Consider the following 25,629-nt stretch of genomic DNA (forward strand, 5'->3'; position numbering starts at 1 on the left):
AACAGAGATTTTGTTATTAAGAAACCAAAATCTCAAATTGTTCCAACTCATTTTCCTTCTGTAAGCTTCTAAGTATTAAGGAAGCAACCTCATCTGTTGAAAACTTACTCAGAATGTTTAGATGTTGGATTATTTCATGAAAGCACATGATCATTGTAATGGAGAAAACAATTAATGCCTTGTAACTAGGTCTCCTTTGAGAACAAATAGCAAGAAAGATGTTTTATTGCCGAACTTAGATAAAAATTTCTGTCATAAAGCCTCAGTAATAGCACTTCCCTACATTTAAGCAGCTGGTAGGCTAATATTTCTGGTTCCTAACATATTAGCAATTTAATCATAAATTACAATTCCATCACAACTTTTCAAACAAATTGCATTTTTATGCATAGAATGTTAGTCATTCATCAGATATATATAGTTCACATAACAGCCTCACTTTTGTAAATGGAGCAATTGTTAGGACATGACGTTTATAAAAAATCTGGGGACTTTCTACACACATAATAAGATGAATCAACGGCTTTTATTAATGATTTAGAAATGAGAATTCAACAGTCATTTTAGTTGCTATGAGGCAGAAAAAAATTGCCAAATTAAAAAAAAAGCTGCTTAAGTTCACAAAATTATTTAAGAGATAATGCAAAAGACTTACAATGATAATCTAGAGCCATCAGTAAGGATAACATTACTGCTGTTAATACAATGGCAACTCTTAAAACTGAGTACTCTTGGAGAACTTAAGACTTCTAGTTTCAAAGCAGCAGAAAGAAAGATTAAGCTGGTATGAAAACAGTAGACACTTGTGTCAACTCACCTATAAATCAATGCACAATAAACAGGTTCTGGAGATCAGTCACCTGGAAGTGATTATCTTGCAGTAGAAGCCATCGTTAAAACTACTTCAATTTTTAATGATTCTAATTTTTCCTTAGTAAAATATCGGTTACTATGGGATCGATTTTTTAAACACTGATGCTATTCGTAGCTACTCCTTCCAGGAGATCACGATAGGCCATGCTCAGCTGCTACCTTCACACACACTCTGGAGTTACTTTGAAATCACACTGAAACATGCATGGTCCAACTACTGTATGCCCAGGTTGACCCTTCATTTTGCTGCCTCCCCTCCTCTGTCTAGAAGAGACCTCTGAAACGTTTCAGCTCTGAACAATTAGCTGTATTCTGATATGTACTTTTTTGGATGTGACTCAAGAGTTCTTTTTGCTCTTGCAGTTTTCAATGCCTCTATGTATTTCTTTGTCCATATATGGACTTTCTAACATCCATCTCAGCATCCACATTTTAAAGCTTTCTATTCCCTCCACAGATCTTTATTTGTTGCCCAGGTTTCAAAGGGTATTGGAAAATAGAAAGTATGTAATGACTCATTGGTCTTTTTTCCTTGTTACAAGCTTGAGTTTTCCTGTTACAGATTTTTTCACAATACTACTTCTGGCTACCTCTATCCTCCTTTTAACCTCTACATGACACCCCCCATCTTCTGTTATTATTTTTCTAAATAGACAGATCTACTTGTTCCAGTGTGACACCATTCAGTTCAATCTACACTCCTTTCAAAAACTATCCTTTTTGTCATTTTGGTGATCTCATTCAACTCCTATTCTAAACTTCGAGATATTACATGATATTACATGATATTTTGAAGGGTTTCTTCTGATACTGCAGGTCGTCAGCGTACCACAAGTTTATTACATTCTTACCTCCAAATGGTACCCCGATATTACATTTCATTCTTGGAATATTGGTCTGGAATTTCTGCTGGCCAGTCATTATTCCAAACTTGTGGGCGTTCTTAATGGGGAACCTATGGGATCCTCATCATAGCAGACTCCAAAAGATTTTCAAGAAAATTGAATATTCTGCTGGGCAATTCCGCCACACCCGGGACCCTTTGAAAGTCCCCATTTAAATCAGAGGCTTGAGATGGTTCAGGTGAAATTGAGTAATCTAGTTACTCAGTAAAGGCTAGACTATTAAATACATAGGAGAAAGTGAGGACTGCAGAAGCTGGAGGTCCGAGCTGAAGAGTGTGATGCTGGAAAAGTACAGCCGGTCAGGCAGCATCCAAGGAGTAGGAGAGTTGATGTTTCGAGCATAAAATCTTCATCAGGAGATCTCAGATTTCAAGAGCAGATCTGACAGCACTCCTCCATCCAACCATGCCTCAACTAAACCATTGCAGCCAAGTCCCTCCCCCTAATGCCAGGCTGAAAACGACCCTCCCCTCACACCCTGGCATCAACCTCGCCCACTGGACTGACCCCCACCAGACCTGACCTAACCCCTTTTCCCAATCCACACAGGACCAGACCATAAATGATCGCATATGTTTCTTTTTTTTGGAATTTTATTTTCAACTTAATTTTTGCCAAACAGAGAAAATGATCTGAATTTGTATCTGTGTCAGGATACGTGTGTTCTTTATACTCTAAAATATTGTTTCAACCATCATATAATCTATTTCTTTACACAGTGTCCTTTTGTTTTGAAATATGGGTCTCCCAAATCTTTTCCAATAAAATTTTTCAATTTTTCCTGTAAATAAACAAGCAACCTAATTGCCTGAAACAGGCTATTTGAATATACAAACTCAACAGTGTTGCATAACAATTTTGCCGTACAAATGGAAAGAGAACATACATTCTATCCATCTGTACAAAGTCTTGAGCATTGAACTGAAGTAAAATTTACTACCCTCCCAGAAGAGGTGAGATGGATCAGCACCCATTTGTTCTTTGTGACCCACCAATAGCAATTAGATGAGTTCAAAACTTCAAAATGGATTCCACATCGGGAGCTTTATCAACTCAGTGACAATTATGGACCAATGTTAAAGATCACTTCCTGCACATCTAAGTCATTCACTCTTTTCTCAAATTGACTTTAAACATTAGGAGACAGATATTAATTTTCTTATTAAAATATTTGATCTCTGACAACATAGTATATCTTTATTTGGATCTTAAGTTAATTTGAACTGAACTGAGCTAGAAAATGAGACTGTTCAGAAGTTCTCATGTTTTAGCTTGTAAAATGATTACTTCTTTTATAGTGCTTGGTAATTTCATGTGTCCCAGTGGATTCAACATCTTGTAGGCAGCACAGAAGAAACCACAAGCACCAATCTTATTCACCGATCCATTTAGCAGGTCAGTAATCCAGAGATGCAAATCATGGCCATAGTTTAAGAACTGTGGAGTAAAAAGATTTCATAACTATAATCAAAAGAAATATTAGGAAAATATACATTAACTGGTCCAAATAAAAACATTTTAACTCTGCAAAATATATTCTTTGCTTTACTCATACAAAGCAACTCTAAAAGTGCAAAGTAAAAATTTATTAGTGCTTGATTTCTGTCTTGGGACTCCTGACAACAAATTGTGTGGGAAGAGATGCAAGTGCAAATTCATCTGTTCTTGCTGAACACATAATATTAACTAATATTTCAAACTGAGCCACCACCCAATCCAGATTCCATTGACCATTGAGCTCGGTTGAAAAACAAATCTTAATGTTCACAAGTATGGTGTGTGTTTCACACAGCACTTGTGTAAATTGTTCTTATCTCACATAACCAACAAAAAAAAAGTCCAATCATGTCCTCATCCTGATAAAAATGCGGCTTACCACATTTTGTGCCATAACAGTCACACAGACCATTTGGTCCAACCAGTCCGTGCTGAGCATAACCCCAAACTAAACTAGTCCTACTTTGTTCTCAAGTATTTTATTTTTATTTTCCCCTCTATGGTTATGAAGTAAGAGGCACTAATGTTTGTTTAGTGATCAGGCCAAGCATTTTCACAAAGATTCTAATTAAACAGAAAGAACTTTGCTCAATCAAAAAATATATGACTTCTGTTAATTCAATGCAATGACATACTTACCTGTCTGCCATGGTAGGTCTGTCATATCTGATATAAATAAGTGTGGCCAAACTGGCACAATACCCACCAACAGCACTTTGCTTTAACCAAACTTTGTACCAAACTGTAGTGCAGAGAGACAGGATCCAAAATGTAGAGAACATTGGTTAACAGCATGGTTTTTTTTGGACAATCTTGTCTATACAAAAAGAAATTCAAAAGCAACAAAGCACCAGTTGGCCTGTATTAAGTAGACATGAAACCCAATATTTTCTGTGGTCAGAAAGGAGTTCATGGGAAAATTCTTGGAAATGTGGATGCACAGTTGGAAAGAAAAAGAAATAGTTCTGGAATTTATAAACAGGAAAACCTTATTTATCATTTTACAAAACTCTAAGGATGGAAATATTAGCACTCATAATATTTGGATACTTGTTAATAACTTTCCCAGCAGATCAGCCAGTGTATCCTGTGCAAACATGAATCATTCAGCTGAGAAAAAATCCAAATATATACCCAATGTGGTCTTAATTTTGCACTGTAGATTGGTCCATGCATGTTTAGTGTGATGAGTAGCAGGTTGTTGGCATAGTGGGGGAGGTGCATTCGAGGAATGTTGGGCTACAGAATAATGGAATCCGAGAGAAATGCAATATTATGACCATTAACAGGTTAGAACTGGTGAGATGAGGAGGTGCTGCAGAACCTGAGGCCTGGAAATTTTCCTGATGCATGGGCCGCCAGGGAATTCATTCATTAATTTCTTACATGCTATCCACTCTCTAAAGTTTTACAACAATGCTTCTTCAAGTTTCTCAATTTGACAGCTGGAAGCTCCTGGGTCAAGTCAACACGGAGGTAGATAGGTAATCATGAAAGCTTTCCAGATTCCTACTACTGTATGGAATTCAGAAATCATGGAAAATTGGAAACATTTGCTTGCCACCTGCAACACCCATTCAGCCTTCCCATGCCACCAGAAATTCCATTTTCTTTCTTCTGGAACTTGTACATGACAATGTTTAGTCCATATTGCATTTCTCCTACCAGTTATACCCACCTACATGGAATTGGGGTAGCAATTTTTCATTCTGTCTGCCTTTGATCCAGTGATCAAACTGATCAAAAACCTAGTCCGCCTGTATTTGGACTATGTTTTAATTAGGGTGCTGGAAAAGCGAAGCAGGCCAGGCAGCATCCGAGGAGCAGGAGAATTGACGTTTCGGGCATAAGAAGGGCTTAAGAAGGGCATAAGAAAATAATTCTTAGTAATTTTAACCATGAAACTGAAATGCACTATCGCAAAAACTTACCTGCTTCCCTCATATTTGATACAATAATAGATTTTGAAAAATAATTGGATATAGGCCTGCGACAATGTGCCTTTTGTATTCTTTCATAAGATGCGACTATCTCCAGCAAGGCCAGCATTTGTTGCCAATCCCTAATTATCCCTGAAGTGATTGGCTTGCTAGGTTATCTACAAGGGTAATTGAGAATCAACCACATGGGTCTGGAGTGCCATGTTGGTCAGATCAAGTAATGACTGCAGATTTCCTTCCCTGAGGGAAGCAGGTAAGTTTTTGCGATAGTGCATGTCAGTTTCATGGTTAAAATTACTAAGAATTATTTTCAATTTCAGAATGATTTACTGAAGTTTAAATTCCACCAGCTGCCATGATAGGATTTGAAACCATATCCTGCAGCATGGATTACTTGTCCAGTGACATTACCATTCTGCCACCAACTCCTTCTAAAGTAATGTTAAAGTATTAAAATGATGAGTAATCCAAAGGTGCTGTGCCCATAACTGGAGCAATGAATGTAATGCTATGTAACTAATTAAGAGTCAATTAGGCAGCAATTCATAAAATAAGACAGCCTATAAAAGCATCAAGATTTGACTAATGCCATGCAAATATGCAAAACATGCAAAAATCTTAGGGAGCTTCATAAATTAGAAATGGAAAGATTGCTTCTCTTTGTGGGAGAGTTTAGAACTACAGGCAATAATCTTCAGAGATGAGGAAGAACTTGTTGTCTTAGAGGCTAGTGGAATTTATTGTAGATGGCTATCGAGGCTGGAATGTTAAGTATACCTAAGGCTGACATAGGCTTTGGGGAAAGGGCAGGAAACATGAACATTATTGGATCAGCCATCATCTCATTGACTGGCAGAACAGGTTGAATGGGCCGAATAGCCTACTTTTGCTCCTACATCTTATGAACATGACAAAATGACTTGGAATTTTTCAAAACAGCAATACCAGTAAGTTAAGCCAAACTTTATAACAGTTTTCACATTGAACTTGCTGGCTGGTTGGTTAGCTAAATCTTTCTACCAATCCCACTAACATACGCCAGAATTTAAAACTCAGTGGAAACTCTTGTGGTTTGAAGGAAACCATATGACTCACAGCATTCTCCTTGTTTAAATCCATTTCTATGTATTAAAATTAAATTAAGGCACTGTCAAACACTCCCTTATGTACGTTATGCAGAGCACATTTAAGAAATCCAATTATGGAAACTCTAAATTTTTTACATAATTTTTTCATAAATAAGAGAGGATGCAAAAAAGCATACAGTAAATCTGAGTGACAGAAATCTAACAAAAATATCAGTATGAAGCACAAAAATATGATGGTATATGGTCCCACTGCTCCTAACATTTTGAGCATAAATTTAAGTTTAGAACTTGTATAGATGCAGGATCCTCTTGTCCTCTACAGGAGGAAGGACCACGCTAATGCATGGGTTTAAAATTGTGGGCAGAGGAATCAATGCATAAAAGGATCTATGAAAGACAAGGCACAACAAATGGCACAAATTATTTAATTGTGAATTTACTTTTTGCACTGAAAATCGGCATTAAGGCAATGTTCTAATGCATGCTTTGTGGAAATCCCAATTATGAATTGATGCGACAGACTGAAAAACCTATGAGAGAGTCTACCATATCCTTTTTGACAAAATAGACAAAGCAAAGGAGTAATCAGCATGGTTATTAGAAATGTGTAGACATTATGTCAAACTACAATGAAGTTACAAACTTCCAAAAAAAGTACAAACTCTAGTACCTTCTTTGTGAAGGTTAACATTTTTTTTCGATTTCTGCTAATTGGCATAATTAATCTTATTATCTGCAATGACATTGAACGAGCAATAAATAATTTATTTTCAATCCCCACAATTTTCAAATATAACAGATAACAATACCACAATAAATCACAGCCACAAAGAATGCATTAAAAATAAATGACTACTTCTCTACTATTAAGGGATTTACTGGTCTTTCTTCGGCTTGGAAGCTGTTGGCACAGATATGAATCATACAGTTTTAATGCTGTATAGAAATTATTACAGCTTTCTTCACCTTTTTGTGACAAAGAAAAAAATCAAGAAGAGTGGCTGTGCGATTGTGCCTTTCCATTTTACAGTTTTGTAACTGTTAAAATACAATGGAAACTTGACAGATTATTTATCAATAGAATAAAAAAAGTGGATAGTTCAGAATTAGAGCATTGCTGAAAATCTCATTTTGTTGAAGTTTTGGTCTTACACTTATCAACATAAATCACAGGAATACCAATAAAGCATAAACATTCATACAGTACAAGAGAAGACTGATAGATGGCAAGTGGGCTCTGACAGGTGGAGGCATTGCCATGGATCATGCAACAGTTAATGATGGACTGAACTGCCAGACTTTGCTTAGATTTCATACCAACTCTAATTAAACAAAGCAGTGCCTTTTAAGATTAATCAGCAAATGGCACTTATTCAGTTAAGTTTTAACAGGTGCCATGCATGTATATGTTCCTTTTGTTTGTAAAAAAACAGGGACATGTGTATTAGTATGTGTAGCTTCTATTATGTATAAGTGCAAGCCTGACCGACATTCCTAACTTGATTGTCCCTGTAAATTATTGTACATTCAGGATTATTCAGGAAACGTTATGCAACTGCAGAATCACATCTAACATTGGACACTATGTTGAGAGCTTTGCAAGTGTAGGCTGATTTAGGACAGTTGATACTACCTTGTTGTGAAGAGCAGAAGGGAAATGTTGTTTAATATGATCTGCCGTCTTTGGGACATATAGTCTATACACCTGGCATCACACATTAGCAGAGAAATTCACAAGCCACATGACTAATTTGTAATAGGCAGAATGTCCTTTTGGCTTGACAGCAGCATCCTATTAATGGTGAATACCACTTGAGTTACTACTGCACTACAGCACGACACAATTGCTCAAGCATTTGAGATATCTTACCCTTCTAAAATCTATGATAGTACGGGCACATTTCAGGACCAAAAGTGACAATGCAAGGGCATTTGGTGAATTTGTGTGATACACAGGAAGGAGTTATCTATACAGGGTAGTCAGTAGCCTGTATGGTGGATTTGATGTGCCCTATTCAGCATCCAAGCTTGCATGGTGAACAATTGCCTTGGAATTGAGTTATTTCACAAGTAATAAATTGAGTGCCTGCAAATATTCCCCTTTATTCATAATCCAAAATTTGATTATATTGAGTTGGATTTCATTCAATGAAGAAATATCACAATGTTTCTGTTTAAATATTCATCAGAACAATTTATTAAATTTTCAATAGTTTAGTTGTCATGCAGATGGAGCTGAGCATAACTTTTGAGTACACAAATAAGATGAGACACACAACTGGACTCCATTGGGCTCCTTCAAAGGTTACAACACAGGAAATAATGACTTGTGAAATAGCACTCAACTTTAACTATCTAAAACAATTTTGGCATCAACAGTACCAAGACGGAGATGGTCGAGAGCATCAAATTGCTGGGAGTGATGATCACCAACGGTCCACCCATACCAATACGATGGTCAAGAAAGCACAACAACGCCTCTACCTCCCTCGTAGGCCAAGAAAATTCAGCATGTCCACAAGACTGTTATCATTTCTTACAGATGCGCCATAGAAAGCATCCTATCTGGATGCATCACAGCGTGGTACAGGAGTTGATCTGTCCAAGACCATAAGAAACTACAGAGGGTTGTGAACACAGCCCAGTCCATTAAGGAAACCAGCCTTCCATCTATTGACTCATCCCATTCTTCCCAGTACTGCCTCAGGAAAGCAACCAACATAATTAAGGGCACCTCCTACCCCAGTTAAACTCTCTTCTACTTTCTTCCGTCAGGCAGAAGATGTAAGTTTGAATACATGTACAAAGAGATTCAAGAACAGTTTTTTCCCCGCAGTTATCAGACTTTTGAATTAGCTCAAATGCTAATTTTGATCTCTTCCTCTGCACCTTCTCTGCAGCCATAACACTATATTCTACACTCTGTCCTGCTACACTGATGCACTTTGTACAGTACAATCTGTTTGTATAGCATGCAAAACAATGCTTTTTATTGTTTCTCTATACATGTGACAACAATAAATCAAACTCAAAACAATAAATGTCTTTTAAATATATTTTATTTCAAGTTGTTTAATGTAATAATTCATCTGCAGTATGAGTTTTCAGTGGAGTTTATATTCACTTGTACATATAGTGCAATAACACAAAAAATCTGAACAATAAAACAAGATGGACAAAAAGAATACAAAATTGATGTATCTTCACCTGTCATATTCTCCACTGTTCAGAACAGGAGGCTCTGTTTTGTCAAATAAATAATAATCTGCTTTAACAAGAGATCTCCTCCATTTGTAAAATATAGCCTACCATTTTTCAGAGCATCTTTGCAGCTCTTTCCTGCAACAGAAACAAAAAAATTCATACCTGTACATTCAATTATTTTAAATTCCTAATCTGATGAAGGATGCTTAAGAAGTATAGTTAGTAAGTTTGCAGATGGCACCAAAATTAGAGGTGTAGTGGACAGCAAAGAAGGTTACCTCAGATTACAATGGGATCTTGATCAGATGGGCCAATGGGCAGAGAAGTGGCAGATGGAGTTTAATTCAGATAAATGTGAGATGTTGCATTTTGGGAAAGCAAATCCTAGCAGGACTTATACACTAAATGGTAAGGTCCTAGGGAGTGTTGCTGAACAAAGATACCTTGGAGTTCAGGTTCATACTTCTTGAAAGTGGAGTCGCAGGTAGATAGGAAAGTGAAGAAGGCGTTTTGTATGCTTTTCTTTATTGGGCAGAGTATTGAGTACAGGAGTTGGGAGGTCATGTTGCAGCTATACAAGACATTGGTTAGGCCACTTCTGGAATATTGTGTGCATCCTGGTCTCCTTCCTACTGGAAGGATGTTCTGAAACTTGGAAGAGTTCAGAAAAGATTTACAAGGATGTTGCCAGGGCGAGCTATAGGGAGAGGTTGAATAGGTTTTGCCTGGAGTGTTGGAGGCTGAGACGGCAACCTTATAGAGGTTTATAAAATCATGAGGGGCATGGATAGTGTAAATAGACAAAGTCTCTTCCCTGGGGTGGAGGAGTCCAGAACTAGAGGGCATAGGTTTAGGGTGAGAGGGAAAAGATATGAAAGAGACCTAAGGGGCAACTTTTTCACACAGAGGGTGGTAAGTGTATGGAATGAGCTGCCAGAGGGCGTGGTGGAGGCTAGTACAATTGCAATATTTAAGAGGCATTTGGATGGATATATGAATAGGAAGGGTTTGGAGGGATATGGGCCGGGTAGTCGGCATGGATGAGTTGAACGGAAGGGTCTGCTTCCGTGCTATACATCTCTATGACTCTAAGTGTCATGTGATTATACGAGGTCCATTATAAAATATTTTCCATTCACAACCTGTTCAAAAAGGGCCAGAGGGTTAACTTTTTCACGCAGAGATTGCTGCATGTATGGAACAATCTGCCAGAGGAAGTGTTGGAAGCAGATACAATTAAAAGGTTTTGGAATGGGTGTAAGATCAGAGGATTTAGAGGCATGTCAAATGGGACTAGATGATATTGAGACATCTGGTTAGCACAAATGAGTTGGACTGAAACATCTCTTCTGTACTGTATTCTCTTTGACTTAATGACTCTATTTTGTTAAGATACTTTCTGTTAATTAGTGTCAGATCATATGTAAAACATATTCCACAGCTAAGATCTGGCAGCCGTTTATAAAAACATATTAAATTATATGTCAAGAAACATTTCCTCACTTCCTCTCATTATCATAGCATTTGAATGCAACAAATATTAAAATTTGTACTTTCATTTTTATTCCACCCTCACTGTAATATAAAAAGTTCTTCCAGCAAGTTCTGACACAATTGGGGTGACTCATCTGTGGTTTCCCAGTTCAAGCCAAGAAGAATGAGCAGTCCACAACAAATATTAGGAGTGCACACTGAATATTCAGCTGATTGTGAAGGGCATCTAATGTAGACCATTAAATGGGCAAGCAACCATCCTACCTTCCTAGGACAGACAGGGTTGGTTTAAGTTTGTCATTCAGGGTTCATTGCCAGTAATACAGGGTGGCACAGTGGCTTACTCATTAGCACTTCTGCCTCTGATACCAGTCACCCAGACTGGATTCCTGCCTTTTGTGACTATCTGTGTGGAGCTTGCATGTACTCCATGTCCGTGTGGGTTTCTGTCAGATGCTCCAATTTCTACCTATAGTTCAAAGATGTGCAGATTTAGTGGATTGGTCATTGTAAATTGTCCAGTGTCCAGGGATGTGTAGGGTAGGTCAATTAGTCAATGGGAAATGCAGGGTTACAGGAATAAAGTGTGGGCCTGGGTAGGATGCACTTTGGAGGGTTGGTGCAGACCCGATCGACTGAATGGACTCTTTCCGCTCTGTAGAGATCTATTTATCGATGAAGAAAGATTGGCTGACTGGGTTTGTTTTCACTGATATGCAGGAGGTTGAGAGACAATCTAATAGAAGTTTGTAAGATTGTCAACGGCATGTATAGAGTGGAACGAATTAGGCTTTTTCCCAATGTGGAGTGGTCAATTACTAGGGGACACAGGTTCAAGATGCAAGAGATGGGGAAGTTTAAAAGAGATGTGTGGCGCGTACCTGGAATGTGTTGCCAGAGGTGGTAGAAGCAGACACATTAGCAGCATTCAAGAATTACCTGGACAAATCCATGATTAGAAAGAGAATAGAGGGATATGGATCCTGTAAGTGAAGATAGTTTTAGTACAGAAAGGCAAAATGTGATGGAGCAGGCTTGGAGGGCCGAGGGGCCTTGTTCTGTATTGTTCTTTGTCCTTATTCTAATATTAGCAATTTGATTGACAATTTCAGGTGCAATAGGGCTGTGTGTAAACAGTGCCCTTCAGAGACTGCTCAAACAACAGTCCAGGAAAACAGTGGAAATACTTCTGCTGAGCCCACAAAATCAAGTTCTATCCCCTCCACAACTCCTTTCAAAATACTGAAAGAAAATCAATCAAATCACCCTTTTAGATACCTGCACTACAGAGATTACAGGCTTAGTTTTCGAATTTCCTTCAGAAGGCAAGGACATTTAGATTTTGCATAATGTTTCAGTTCTGAAAAGTCTAACATCAACATTAAGTGATTAGATCCCTCCATTACAACCAATGTTAAAATTGTGAATAATGTCTGTATGAGCTTTCTCAAAACAAAATTACATTAAAGCATTATACCCTGTAAAATTAAAATTCTAATTCTGTTGACTCTGGAACAATTCCTCTGGATTAGCGGATAGTTAACGGAACCAGACTATCTTAAGAAGGAAAAAGAAAACAAGTATGCAGGTGCAGCACATGGTGAATGCAGCAAATGGTATGTTGGCTTTCATAGCAAGAGGAATCAACTACAGGAGCAGGGACATCTTACTGCAATTGTACAGGGTTCTTGGTGAGACCATACCTGGAGGACTGTTTGCAGTTTCAGTTTCCTTATCTAAGGAACAATGTTCTGGCTATGGAGAGAGTGCAACAAAGCTTTACCAGACTTATTCCTTACTTCAATTTTAGGGCATCAATGTAGACTTCAACAGTTTCTTCATTTCCCCTTCCCCCACCTCACCCTAGTTCCAAACTTCCAGCTCAGCACTGTCCCCATGACTTGTCCTACCTGCCTATCTTCTTTTCCACCTATCCACTCCACGCTCCTCCTTGACCTATCACCTTCATCCCCTCCCCCACTCACTTATTGTACTCTATGCCAGTTTCTCCCCACCCCCACCCTCCTCTAGCTTATCTCTCCACCCTTCAGGCTCTCTGCCTTTATTCCTGACGAAGGGCTTTTGCCCAAAACATCGATTTTACTGCTCCTCGGATGCTGCTTTTCCAGCACCACTAATCCAGAATCTGGTTTCCAGCATCTGCAGTCATTTTTTTTCCTTATTCCTGGGATGGCAAGTCTAATGGATGAAGAGAGACTGGATTGGTTAAGATTATATTCACAGGGGTTTATGAGAGGGATCTCACAGAAGTCGATAAAACTCTGCCGGGACTAAACAGGATAAACACAAGAAGGATGCGCCTGATGGTGAGGGAGTCCAGACTAGGGATCACAGTCATAGGATACTGGGTAGGCCTAAATTCCTATACCAGTAAGTGAAACAGATTCAAAATTAAAATTAATTAAAAAGAAAATATGCTGTTGCTTTCTGTTTGATTCCTACAGAGATGGGGAGAAGGGAGCAGGGGACGGGAGAGGTGAGGCGGATGTGGAGAAGGGAGCAGGGGACGGGAGAGGTGAGGCGGATGTGGAGGAGGGAGTGGGGAGGGGAGAGGCGAGGCGGATGGGGGAGCAGGGGAGGGGAGAGGCGGGAGTGGGGAGGGGAGAGGTGAGGTGAATGGGGGAAGCAGGGGAGGGGAGAGGCGAAGCGGATGGGGAGGAGGGAGCAGGAGAGGGGAGAGGTGAGGTGGATGGGTGGGGGGAGTAAGGGAGGGGACAGGCGAGGTGAATGGGGGGAGCAGGGGAGGGGAGAGGCGAGGTGGATGGGGGAGCAGGGGTGGGGAGAGGCGAAGCAGATGGGGAGGAGGGAGCGGGGAGGGGAGAGGAGAGGCGGATGGGGGAGCAGGGGAGGGGAGAGGCGGGAGTGGGGAGGGGAGAGGTGAGGTGAATGGGGGAAGCAGGGGAGGGGAGAGGCGAAGCGGATGGGGAGGAGGGAGCAGGAGAGGGGAGAGGTGAGGTGGATGGGTGGGGGGAGTAAGGGAGGGGACAGGCAAGGTGAATGGGGGGACCAGGGGAGGGGAGAGGCGAGGGGAGAGGCGAGGTGGATGGGTGGGGGGAGTAAGGGAGGGGACAGGCGAGGTGAATGGGGGGAGCAGGGGAGGGGAGAGGCGAAGCAGATGGGGAGGAGGGAGCGGGGAGGGGAGAGGCGAGGTGGATGGGTGGGGAGAGTAGGGGAGGGGAGAGGCGAGGTGGATGGGGGGAGCAGGGGAGGGGAGAGGCGAGGTGGATGGGGGGAAGAGGGGAGGGGAGAGGCGAGGTGGATGGGGGGAAGAGGGGAGGGGAGAGGGGAGGTGGATGGGGGAGCAGGGGAGGGAAGAGGCGAGGTGGATGGGGGAGCAGGGGATGGGAGAGGCAAAGCAGATGGGGAGGAGGGTGCAGGGGAGGGGAGAGGGGAGGCGGATGGAGTCGGGGAGAGGGGAGGCGGATGGAGTCGGGGAGAGGGGAGGCGGATGGAGTCGGGGAGAGGGGAGGCGGATGGAGTCGGGGAGATGGAGGGAGGATAGAATAGGGGAGATGGAGGGAGGATGGAATAGGGGAGATGGAGGGAGGATGGAGAAGGTGAGATGGAAGGAGGATGAAGAAGGTGAGATGGAAGGAGGATGAAGAAGGTGAGATGGAAGGAGGATGGAGTAGGGGCAAGGTGTGGGAGATGGGGAGGCAGTGCGTAGGGAAGAGGTGGGAAGGATTGAGTAGGTGGAGAGATGGCGAGTGGGAAATGTTATGGCCTAGACCAAACTCCCTTCAGATGTATCAAAGAGATGGCCTAGACCCTAACTTTTATTGCACTTAAAGGCAAATATAAGGTGCTGTGTTCCAGATGCAATTCAATTGTTTGCGCTACTCAGCTTTATTTTTACACTACAGTTAAAATAAAACAAAAGAAAGAATTGCTCTAACTTTTTCTCTATTGGAAAACTTAATAGAATCACAGATTATTTAATTATTGAACAGCAACCGTTCCAATATAGTAACATCCCATAAACACAGCTTTGGCAAAAGCAAATTTAGTAAAATAGATTGCCTCACATGCAATGCTTCTCCAGTCAAGGAGGAATAAACATCCAGAGAAAATTCTGACTGACAGAGAAAACACAAGTGTTTTGCTGTAGCAGGGAGAGATGTATAGTAGTTGCAAAACTCTAACAACTACCAAAAGCTAAACTAAAGCCCTGGTCTGTGGGAGCCTGACTCCACCCATTAATTGTTCCAACTTTTAAAAAACCCTAAGGCAACACAAGCTGTTTATTTTATTAACTTTGAACACACTGCTTTGCACATCTGTCTCAAACTATCTTCACACACAAAAAAGAGACAGAATATACCTCCTAAAACCATAGTATTGTCACAGAAGGAGGTGGGGAGTTGGTGAGTGGGGCGGAGGTGGACAGGTTGGGAGGCAGTGCGCAGGACAGAGTTGTGAAGCAGGAGATTCAATGAGCAGGGGAGGCCACTTGAAAGCAAATGTTGATCAGGGCCCTCCACAGATCCTTGAGATCACCCATACACCCCCAGTCCTGACTTTAGCACAGCCAACCCATTGTCACCCACTCTTAGGCTGATTGTCACATTACACAATTTGCTTTCAGCACAGACTACTCATTCACTGCTTCCCTCCACTCTCATGATCACCTATTCAGCTTCCCTGTAATGGTTTCCTACTTCGGGGCTCTATCTCGACTTATTTGCTCCCTTCCCCTCAAGCCTGTCTTCAGCATCAATACTATTTTTTTCCTAGCTGCTATCAGTTTTGATAGAGTCACCAGACTCAAAACATTAATTCTGCTTTCTTGCCACAAATGCTGTCAGACTTGCTGAGTTTCAGCAGCAATTTCTGTTTTTATTTCAGATCTCCAGTTCTTTGTTTTGCATAAATAATTGAGACTCAGTACTGATCCCTGTGGAACTCCAGTATATGTAGTGCATCTGAATTTCCAAGAGGCATTCAATAGACATATATAGAAGATAAGAATATGTTCTGTTAGGGGTGACCCATTAGCATAGAAAGAGGATTCACTAATTAGCCGCAAACAGAATCAGGGTTAGGGGTTGGTATTCTCATCCGCAGAGTGGGTCATTGAATGTATTCAAGACTGAATAATTTCGATTTTATTTTGACCAATAAGGGAGTTAACTGTTCTGGGGAAAGGGTAAGAAAGTGACATTAAGATCGTAATCAAATTTGCATTATCGTATTAACTGGTGAAGCATGTTTGATACGCCCAATGGCCCAGCCCCTATTTCTTATGAATTCAGGATTGCTGTTGCATTTAGATACTCTGACTGGGTGTTGCTATTGTAATGCTATACAGTACCATGTGTGTCAGTGCTGTTTTTCTCAAGTGTCGGTTATCACACACGATATATTTTCAGGACACCAATTACTGGCGTTCTACCTAAATACTCAGGGTTTGGTACAACGCAGAGAAAGAGGCCGTTTCAAGGTAGTCAGATCGTATGCTCACAACAACTAGTATCCGAGTCATATTTAACACAGTACAAGCATCAAACTAGCAGCATAAATACACTATCTAACCTTTTATCGGTTTTAAATATGTTGCCTAGTTTCCTGACAAACATCGTACTGAGCCGGCCCTTTTGCTGCCATGTACAGAAACATGAAACACATCTTACCCTGCAGTAATTTCACAGCCTCTCATGAATTTCTGCTACTTCCTGCTTTTCGCTTGGCAGTCAGACTGTCCAGACAGCAGCCACAGACCAATCCTCTGTCTGTGTGTGACGGGGGGGGGGGGGGGAATGACATCCGGAAAACACAAGCATCGGCTCAGATTTAAAGCAATTTCCAGCGGCAGAAAATTCTCTCTTGCGCCACCAACTGAGGAATTGCAAGGGATTCTGTTTTTTAATTTTTTTTCCCCCCAAAAATCATTTTGCACAGAAAGTTACATTTTATTTATTAGAATTCATGTCATATACGTACTTAAATGATTTCTCAACATTTTAAATTAACTCCAGGTAAATTTTGAAAATGCTCAGGAGGTCAAACGGGAGATAAAAGCATCTAAACTGTGTATTAAAACTGCATGAGACCCAATCGCCGACGTTCATGTTGTGATATTTTGAGCCATCCAAACCATTACAGTTTCCTACTGCGGGGCTCTCACCTCCAGGATTGGGGTCAGCTCCAAGACTGTGGAAGAACTGCAGCATAAGAAGACTCTTGTGGTGCACTGGTACAGTAGTATCCCAAGTGCCACCCTGCTCTTGATATCTGCAATAACAAAATCACAGGTTTATTAGTGAAAATACCTAGAATTGCCATATAACATGGTAATATTTGATTCTGTGAATTGACTGAAAAAATTAAGAAATAATTTGCATTTACTTAACAACGTTCATACATTCAGGCCATATCAAAGTGATCCATGGCTAATTAATTTTTATCATTATTTTTGCTTCGGAGGAATAATATATAAACAGCTGCAGATCAGTTAGTCAAATGAATATTATAATATTTCCAAATATAAATCAGTGATGTTTTTCTCTGCACAAATGTTTGTGCATTGATTGCTACTGATCTAGTCATTGGTCTGCAAATCACATAGAAAACTGCAGTCCAAAATCACGTAATGGCAGTTTCAAAATTTGACATTAATTGTAAAACTTCTCAAATAAACCTTTGGTGCAAGTAAAGTAATGATTATGTTATCATCAAACGCAACTGGTTCACTAATATCCTTTGAGAAAGCAACCTGTCCCTTTTCTGTGATTATGTGATTCCAGTCTGCAGTGGACGGCCATAAAGCTATCTGCAAACTACATCTCTCCAAAGACTACTGCAACAGGCTATAACTCTTCAGGTAGGAAGCCCAAAATTAACCCCTTGAGCAACTAGGAATGCTGGTATTTTCGTCCATTCCCAATTAAGTCAACATACTGAAAGCGATTTTTTTCGGAAAAATTGGAGAACTTCCTTCATCTGAAATGCCTGCTTTTCAATATTCTTGCTACCAAGTTGCCTTTCTTTTAATAAATGGAAGGACAGTTGAGAAGGAAAGCTACTTAATATCATCTAGAATTGTTGTAATCAGGAAACTCAGTTTATTCTTACCATTAATAACTTGCCACTAGACATTGCCATTTCCTGCAGCCTGCAAAATCAAGAAAACCGGTTCAGAAAGGCAACCGAGCCAGATGCTTTGTTAAAACCACAGTATTTATCCAAGCCTCGCTCCAAATCTGTCATAGCACTGTAGGGCTTGCTGGAATCTCCCATTTCATTTTCTCCTGGACCAAACAAAAACTGAAGCTTAAAATGCATCTTCAAATTATGCCAACTATTGTAACAAAGACACTTTATATTAAATATTTGTTTGGATGGCTTTTGATGAATATGGAAAATGGAATTGATTTCAAGTTTTGTGGAAATACTATAGTGGTTCCTTTGAAAGATGTAATTAAGAGTTCACTGTTGACATTGGAGATGTGTTTTAAACAAAACTTTCTAGAAATCACATGACTAGTGATAACTGCTTGTTTTTGTAGTGGACCCTGCTGGAGTTGGTTGAAAGAGACAGCTGTGGGAGGTTCTTGTTTTGTCTAACCTAGTTGGAGAAAAGTCTGTGAAGAACCAGATAATGGATGGGAATGTGTATCACAGAAATGTGGCTGCAAGGACATTAGTGCTGGGAACTAAATATCCCAAGAATATGCATCGTATCAGGAGGACAGGCAGATGGACAAGAGGGGGTGGGGTTGCCAAGAAATGAAATTAAATAAAAGCAAGCAGTGATGTAGGCACAAAATCTGTGTGGGTAGAGTTGAGGAACTGCAAAGGAAAAAAGTCAAGAGACAAGAATTGCCATGTAAGAAAGGCACTATTTCATAGTCATGGCGGACTTTAATATGCAGGTACATTGGAAAATTCAAACGGAAAGGAATTTGTGGCATGTCTACAATATGTTTTTTTGGTGCAGCTTGTAGATAGTTCTGGAGTTTGTGGTGTAATGAGGCAGACTTGATGAAGGAACCCCATAGGGGTTGGTGACATCAGTATTACAGATTTCACCTGCAGTTTGAGAGGAAGCTGGAATCTGATGTAATGGCCTTACAATAAGTAAAGGTAACTGCAAAGACATAAGAAAGGAGCTGGCCAGCATTGATTGGAAGGGGATTGCGAAGAAGACAGTGGAGATGCAATGGCACGAGTTTCTGGGCGTAATTCGGGAGGCACAGCAGAACTTCATCCCAAGGAAGAAAAAACATACTAAAGGGAGGACAAGGCAATCGTTTGCTGTTAAGGGAAGTTAGGGGAGCATAAAACGCAAAAGAAAATGCATACAGTGTGATGAAGATTAGTGGGAAGCCAGGGGATAGGGGGGGCAGCCTTTAAAAACCAGGTGAGGACACTTAAACAATCGTAAGGAAGACAAGATGAAATACAAGGGGATAAGCTAGCTAGTAACGTAAAAAAACCTCTGTCAGTCTTCTTTTAAGATACGTAAATGGTAAGAGAGAGGCAAGCGTGGATATTGGACTGGTGGAAAATGACATTGGGGCAGAAGTAATGGGGAACAAAAATGACAGAGAAACTGAATAGGTACTTTGCATCAGTTTTCACAGTGGAAGACACTAGCAACTTCAAGGGAGTCAAAGTGCAGAGGTGAGCATAGCGGCCATCACTAAGGAGAAGATGCTGAAGAAGCTGAAAGGTCTGAAGGTGGATAGGTCCCTGGACTCAGATGTACCACACTCCAGAGCTCTGAAAAAGATAGCTGCGGAGATTGTAGAGGCATTGTGGTGATCTTTCAGCAATCACTGGAGTCAGGGAGGGTCCTAAAGGACAAAACATGTTTTTTGTTGATCACCTCTGTTTAAGAAAGGGAGTTAGGCAGAAGATAGGAAACAATAGGCTAGTTAGCCTGACCTTGACATTGGTAAGACTTTATAGTCCTTTAAAAACAATGATATTGCAGAGTACTTCAGGATTGCGTTGTAAAATAGGGCTGAGTTAACATGGCTTCATCGGGAGAGGTCATGCCTGACAATTCAATTAGAATTTTTTTGAGAAAGTAACAAGCCAGTTAAACAAGAGAGGTGGCAGATGTGATCTATTTGGATTTCCAGAAGGCCTTTGATTGGGGGGGTGGGTGGGTGCGGTGCTGCTCAGGAGGCTGTTGGATAAGGTAAGAGCCTCTGGTGTTAAGGCCAAACTACTGACATGAATAGAAGGCAGAGAATGGGAGAAAGAGGGTCTTGTTCAGGATGGTAACCAGTCTTGTGGAATTCTGCAGGGGTCAGCGATGGACCATAACTATTCATGTTATACATTAACACAATCTGGACGAAGGAACTGAGGGCATTGTTCCTAAGTTTGAATATGACAAAGATAGTGTTGAGGAAGCTGACAAACTGTAGAAAGACGTAGACAGGCTAGGAAAGTAAACAAAGAAATGGCAGGTGGAATACTGTGATTATACAATGTCACTAAGCGGTGTATTTTGTCTTGGCTTTTTTTTTAAAATGAAGAGCGGGTGAGGCAGAGGTGGACAGTGGTCTGCTTCAAGCCAATAAACAGGTTTAAGGTCTTGGGTTTTTTTTCTTAAAAGTTGGCAAAATAGAAGCAGCCTGAGTGGGCCGGGTCAAATTTTCAAAGAACCAGGACTTTTAGTTTAGTTTTCAACAGTTGCTGACATCTTGAAGCTGGATGTGGAAGCTCTTATTCCTCTCTCTTCCTGATGCTAGTATTGCAGGTGGGACAATCTATTTTACCGAATTTGCCTTTGTCAAGGGTGTAATAATGAGGTGTTACTATTACTGGAACAGTTAATGAGTTGTTTATTATTTTGTTAATAATTTTGATAGAGTTACAGTTAAGTCAATTTTTTAAATTTTGTATGTATTTTATGAATAAAGTGTGTTTTGCTTCAAGGCTGATAGTTTGACCAATCAAATTGCATCTAGAATGCAATGCCTGACACCTTGAAAATAAGAAAAAGTTAGACTATCTCCTTAGCATGTTTTGAGGAGGCTTAGGCTGTTCCATAACAATGGAATGTTAGAAAGTGTGAGTTTAAGCACTTTGGCAGGAGGAATAGAGTCATAGACTAATTTCTAAATTAGGGAAAGGTTTAGAAATTTAAAGCACAAAGGAAGTTCTAGTTTAGGACTCTGTTAAGATTAATATGCAAGTTCAGTTGGCAGTTAGGAAGGCAAATGCAACATCAGCTTTCATTTCAATGGGGCTAGACTATAAGGGCAGAGATGCACTACTGAGGGTGTATAAGGCTCTGATCAGATTGCACTTGGAATATTGTGAGCAGTTTTGGGACCTGCATCTAAGGAAGGATGTGCTGACCTTGGAGGGAGACAAGAGGAGGTTACAAGGATGATTCCAAAGATGAAGGACTTGTCAGGTGAGGAGCAGTTGAGGACTCTGGGTCTGTGATTGACAGAGTTTAGAAAGATTGGGGTGCACGAGGGTCCAGGGCATCTGATTGAAACTTTCCAAATACCGAGAGACCTGGATCGAATGGATATGGAGAAGACATTTCCACTTGTTTCACTAGTAGGAGTGCCTAGGACCTGAAGGCAGAAGTTTTGTATTGATAATAATTGTGTTTCTTATGAAACTTGATGAATAGATTATTTAAAAGATGATATAAATATTTAATTGGTTGTCTTGGTCACCAGAAGTATTTCTAATTTTCTGTTGTGATCCACTGAGTACTGGGACGAGAGCAATGATACAGTCCTCCAGCGCCTTGGTCATAAACAACATTCCCTCCAAACCGTGGAGTCATCAAGTAATTCTTGAGCTTTTGTGCATGGCAATCGGAGTGCAGATACATCTGAGGTCCACGCAGCAAAAAGAAATGTTAGAAGAAATGCTGGTTGTACTACTAAAATCAATAGCTGGAACTGACAACTATCAGTGGAATCCTCCCCATCTTTGTTTCAGCTGTGAGTAACCTTACATTAAAACTGGCAGACTGAGGTAACAAAGGTGATAGCATGGAACTCAAAACACACTTTCTCCATTTAAAACATTGATTGCAACTACCTCAATTATATATTGGCACTTAAATTACAAGAACACTCAAAACACATTACACTAAGTTGAATGCAGGATAAAGCAACAGTATTGTAATTACCATACCAGTAGTCAATGTTGTAATTCTGTTGTTGCAGTGTAACAACACATAAATCCCTTTTGAGCCCATGATTTATACCAAGGCTCAAGTAGGAAATGAATTGTTCCTGTGCCAGTACTGTCAAACCTTAAATAATTACGTTTTTAAAATGTTACCAGGTCAAGGTTAGGAGTAATAAGCACAGGGGAGCTTTTTATGATTCAAAGATTGATTTAGAGTATTGCATTTAATGAAACATTATACACAGCAGCTCTTTCTTTTACTTTGATTTTCTCCAATGGATGTGCAACATTTACAATATCAGCACACTTATAATACTGCAATTTCACATTTTGAATTCAGGGCCCATTTAACATTTGATTGTGTTAGTTTCTTAAAAGATTATACACATACATGGATTATGCAAATAAATTAATAGATAGGAACTGCCAAAAAAAACTGTCAAAGTGCTGAAAAGTAAAATTTATTTATATTCAAAAATTGAATTTTAAGGAAATTAGAATAGAGTATTTAACTATATTGATAGTACTGAAGCAGGGAAACTATGCTGAATGTTAATAAATAAAGCTAGTGGTCATAACTAGTGTATCATTCCCAGTTCTGGTCATCACCAGGATGTCAAGGTCTTGGAAAGAGTACAGAGGAGATTTTTCAGACTGTTTCCAGGTCTGAGCAATTTAGCTACAAAGTCACATTGGAGAAGCTAGTGTTGGTTTCCTTGGAGCAAATTAGGTCAATGGAGACTGATAATGGGTTACAAGACTATGACACGTTTAGATAAGGTAGAAAAAGATATTCCTTTTGGCTGATGGTAATGGCACTAGAGGTCACTGATTTAAGGCTTTAGGTTCTAATGTGTAGAGGATGTGAGAAAGAACATGTTTAATCAGTGAGTGATCATGACTGGGAATGCAGTGTCTACGAGGGTGGTAGAAGATGTATAACAATTCCAAAATAAAATTGAATAGGCACTTGGAAAAAATAAACTTGCACAGTTAGGGAATAGGATAGGGAATAAGACTTAATGTATTGTTCTACAGAGAGCAGGCATAGATATAATAGATTAAATGCCACCTTTTTGCACTGTTGTGACTCAAGGATCACTGGTAAATAGGACATGATAAACTGGTTCATTTAGTGTTTCTGTGATGTCATATATATACTCCCTGCTTCACCCAAAAGACAAATAATCTCCTGGAAAATGTAAAACAAAATTAAAAACCCAGACCAATTAAAGGGTTATAAAATGTGCTACCTGCTTGTCTGAGAATCCATCCACGTTGGCCATAATTAGTGTTATATCGCACCTACCTCTTATATGAAGCCTCAATCAGAAACTGGTTCAGTTCATGTGAGGAAATTCTACCAATCAGCATTCCCAGAAACATCAGCAGTCTGCTTTAGATAGCCCATATTCTCTGGGAAAACAACCACCTTTCAATATCTTACCTAGTTTTAGCTTTGAATAACTGGAGATTCTTAGTCCTAACATATTTAGTTAAAATATATCTCATTAGGTCTGAAATTATTCAATTATGTGATTTGTTTTCTGCCTAAATTTGATTTTGATTTTATTGTCACCTGCATTTTACAGTGAAAAACTTTCATTTGTCACCCATGATACAGTGCTATTTTGAATGATTTAAGAATAAGGAAAAAGAAAATTATAGTTGGTCAAGAGTCCATCAATCCTGAGCCAACAAATCACATCAATGATACCTGTGCCGCCATCCCTCTGCTGCTTCGCCGCCAACTAGACCAGACCCAAACAACATAGAAATTGCCGATCCTCAGATGCCATCTTTGCCGCTGGGCCGATACTCCTCTGCCACTGCCTCGCTGCAGTCTCGCCGGACCGACCAACATCAATCATGTCTCTCGTCCCTGGGCCCACATCATCGATGTTGCTGTGATGCCCTTCAACTGCTGCCAGTGCCAACAACAAAATGGTTGATCCCGGGCGCCATCTTTTGCTGCTGGGCCAACCTCGACTCTGCCAACGTAGCAGCTGCCGATTCCAGGTCCTGTGCTTGCTCTAGAAAGGTAAGTAGGGGCTCACACGAGGTTCGTGCTGGGCTCATTCTCTTCCATACTGAGCCCACTCGTGGTCCATTGTAGAACTGCCTGAGGCCCCACACCCCGGGCCCAGCTCGAGACTGCTCAAGGTCCACACACACTGGGTTCTCGCCACTGCCACCGCGTCCAAGCTCAGGACTAGGTAAGTAAGTAAACAAAAGACAAGAGAGGTGAAGAAAAGAAAAAGAAAAGCAGTCAGAGCAGGTGAACTCCAGCACAGGAGTCCTATTCTGCCGTCCTCTAAATCTAGAGAGTTGAGTGGAATTCTTTCAAAAAGAAAGTTTTACATAGTTGGAGCAATAGAGCAAAGCAAACAAGATAAAAATAATGATGAAATCCTTGAAAGACTCTAACATGACTTCGCATTTCCTCTTTAACACATAAAAACACAAGCAAAATAATTGATTTGTTTTAATTTAAATTATTAATGTAATTACTGTTTACATTTTGAAGAAAGTATTATCTCTTGACAGTCTCTCAAGATTTCTGTCACGAAGGCTACATTGTCATTGACATTTTCTAAGTTGAACAGTTTGGCTGAAAATGCTACTAATGCTTTTCCACACCAAGATTTTCCAAGTCCAAGGTCAGTCTGTCTCTGTAGCCAGTGTATCAGTTCCTTCCTAAGACACAAAATTTACTCATTTAGTTAACATTTAATATGGAATTCATAGAATTATTGAATATGGAACTAACATATTTGTCCTTTCAAATGTTTCTTGTCCCTCACTCCCCACTTCAAGTGCTTTGGGTTTATCAAAAGTGACAGATGCTAACACAGATAAATGAAACATTTTGTATGCAGTCATTGAATGGTTATCCCAGGACAGCAAATGTTTATCAATCAGCTGTAAGATTCTAGATAAGCAAATGTTGCAATTTGAGGTTACATACATAATAAATGAACATCTGAAAAGTTTCTGTTGACCAGATCTGCTGCTCATTTTACATACTTACTTTCTTTTCCTTGATCAGCAAATTTCCTTTTTTTCAATCGTATTGATTCCTTACTTAAGTACAGCTCAGCAGGCTCTGAGTGTCAGTTGACCCTTTGCCAAAGATGAGTCATCATGTGATAATAATCAGGAGAGGGATGGAAGCCTGGCCAATTTTCCCCTCCTTACGCTTGGCTACTAAATTCACCTGCTTCACCCTCTCCTGCTGAATTGCTGAAATGAGCTAATTTCTCAGGCAGTTTTCATGCTACAGACATACCTTTGCTTGGGAGATATTCATGTCTGTGAAGGTTATTGTTTTAGTCTCTATATCTCAGTCAGACTTTAAAGCACATAAGGGTCAAATCTTTGTCCAGCATCAAGACTCATTCATCAGATCTCTGCTTTGTCAGGTAAAACAGCAGCTAAGGCTATACAATACAGCAAATATTTAATTTCACAAGTTTTGCATTATGGATTCTG

General features: G+C 40.1%; 1 protein-coding gene and 1 long non-coding RNA gene across 7 annotated transcripts in view; one reads left to right on the forward strand and one right to left on the reverse strand.

The window, feature by feature from the left end:
• Window positions 1-9,266, forward strand: part of LOC140483753 (uncharacterized) — a 41,227-nt gene extending 31,961 nt beyond the window's left edge. The window contains exon 3 of the long non-coding RNA XR_011962031.1: window positions 8,683-9,266. This is a non-coding gene — a long non-coding RNA (uncharacterized lncRNA). The remainder of the gene's footprint in view (window positions 1-8,682) is intronic.
• Window positions 9,267-17,057: 7,791 nt separating this feature from the next.
• Window positions 17,058-25,629, reverse strand: part of card19 (caspase recruitment domain family, member 19) — an 82,623-nt gene continuing 74,051 nt past the window's right edge. For 4 of the 6 annotated variants that reach the window (XM_072582275.1, XM_072582273.1, XM_072582272.1 and 1 more), the window contains exons 8-9: window positions 18,094-18,133; window positions 17,061-17,253 (exon numbers count right to left, since the gene is read on the reverse strand). In XM_072582275.1, coding sequence (XP_072438376.1) covers window positions 17,161-17,253; window positions 18,094-18,133 — 133 coding nt within the window. In that variant the 3' untranslated portion in view covers window positions 17,061-17,160. Of the gene's footprint in view, window positions 17,254-18,093; window positions 18,134-25,629 lie in introns of all 6 variants that reach the window. The other 2 variants (XM_072582270.1, XM_072582276.1) reach the window with 2 other exon arrangements.

Source organism: Chiloscyllium punctatum, chromosome 12, assembly GCF_047496795.1.
Source record: "Chiloscyllium punctatum isolate Juve2018m chromosome 12, sChiPun1.3, whole genome shotgun sequence".
In the NCBI taxonomy this organism is placed as follows: domain Eukaryota; kingdom Metazoa; phylum Chordata; class Chondrichthyes; order Orectolobiformes; family Hemiscylliidae; genus Chiloscyllium; species Chiloscyllium punctatum.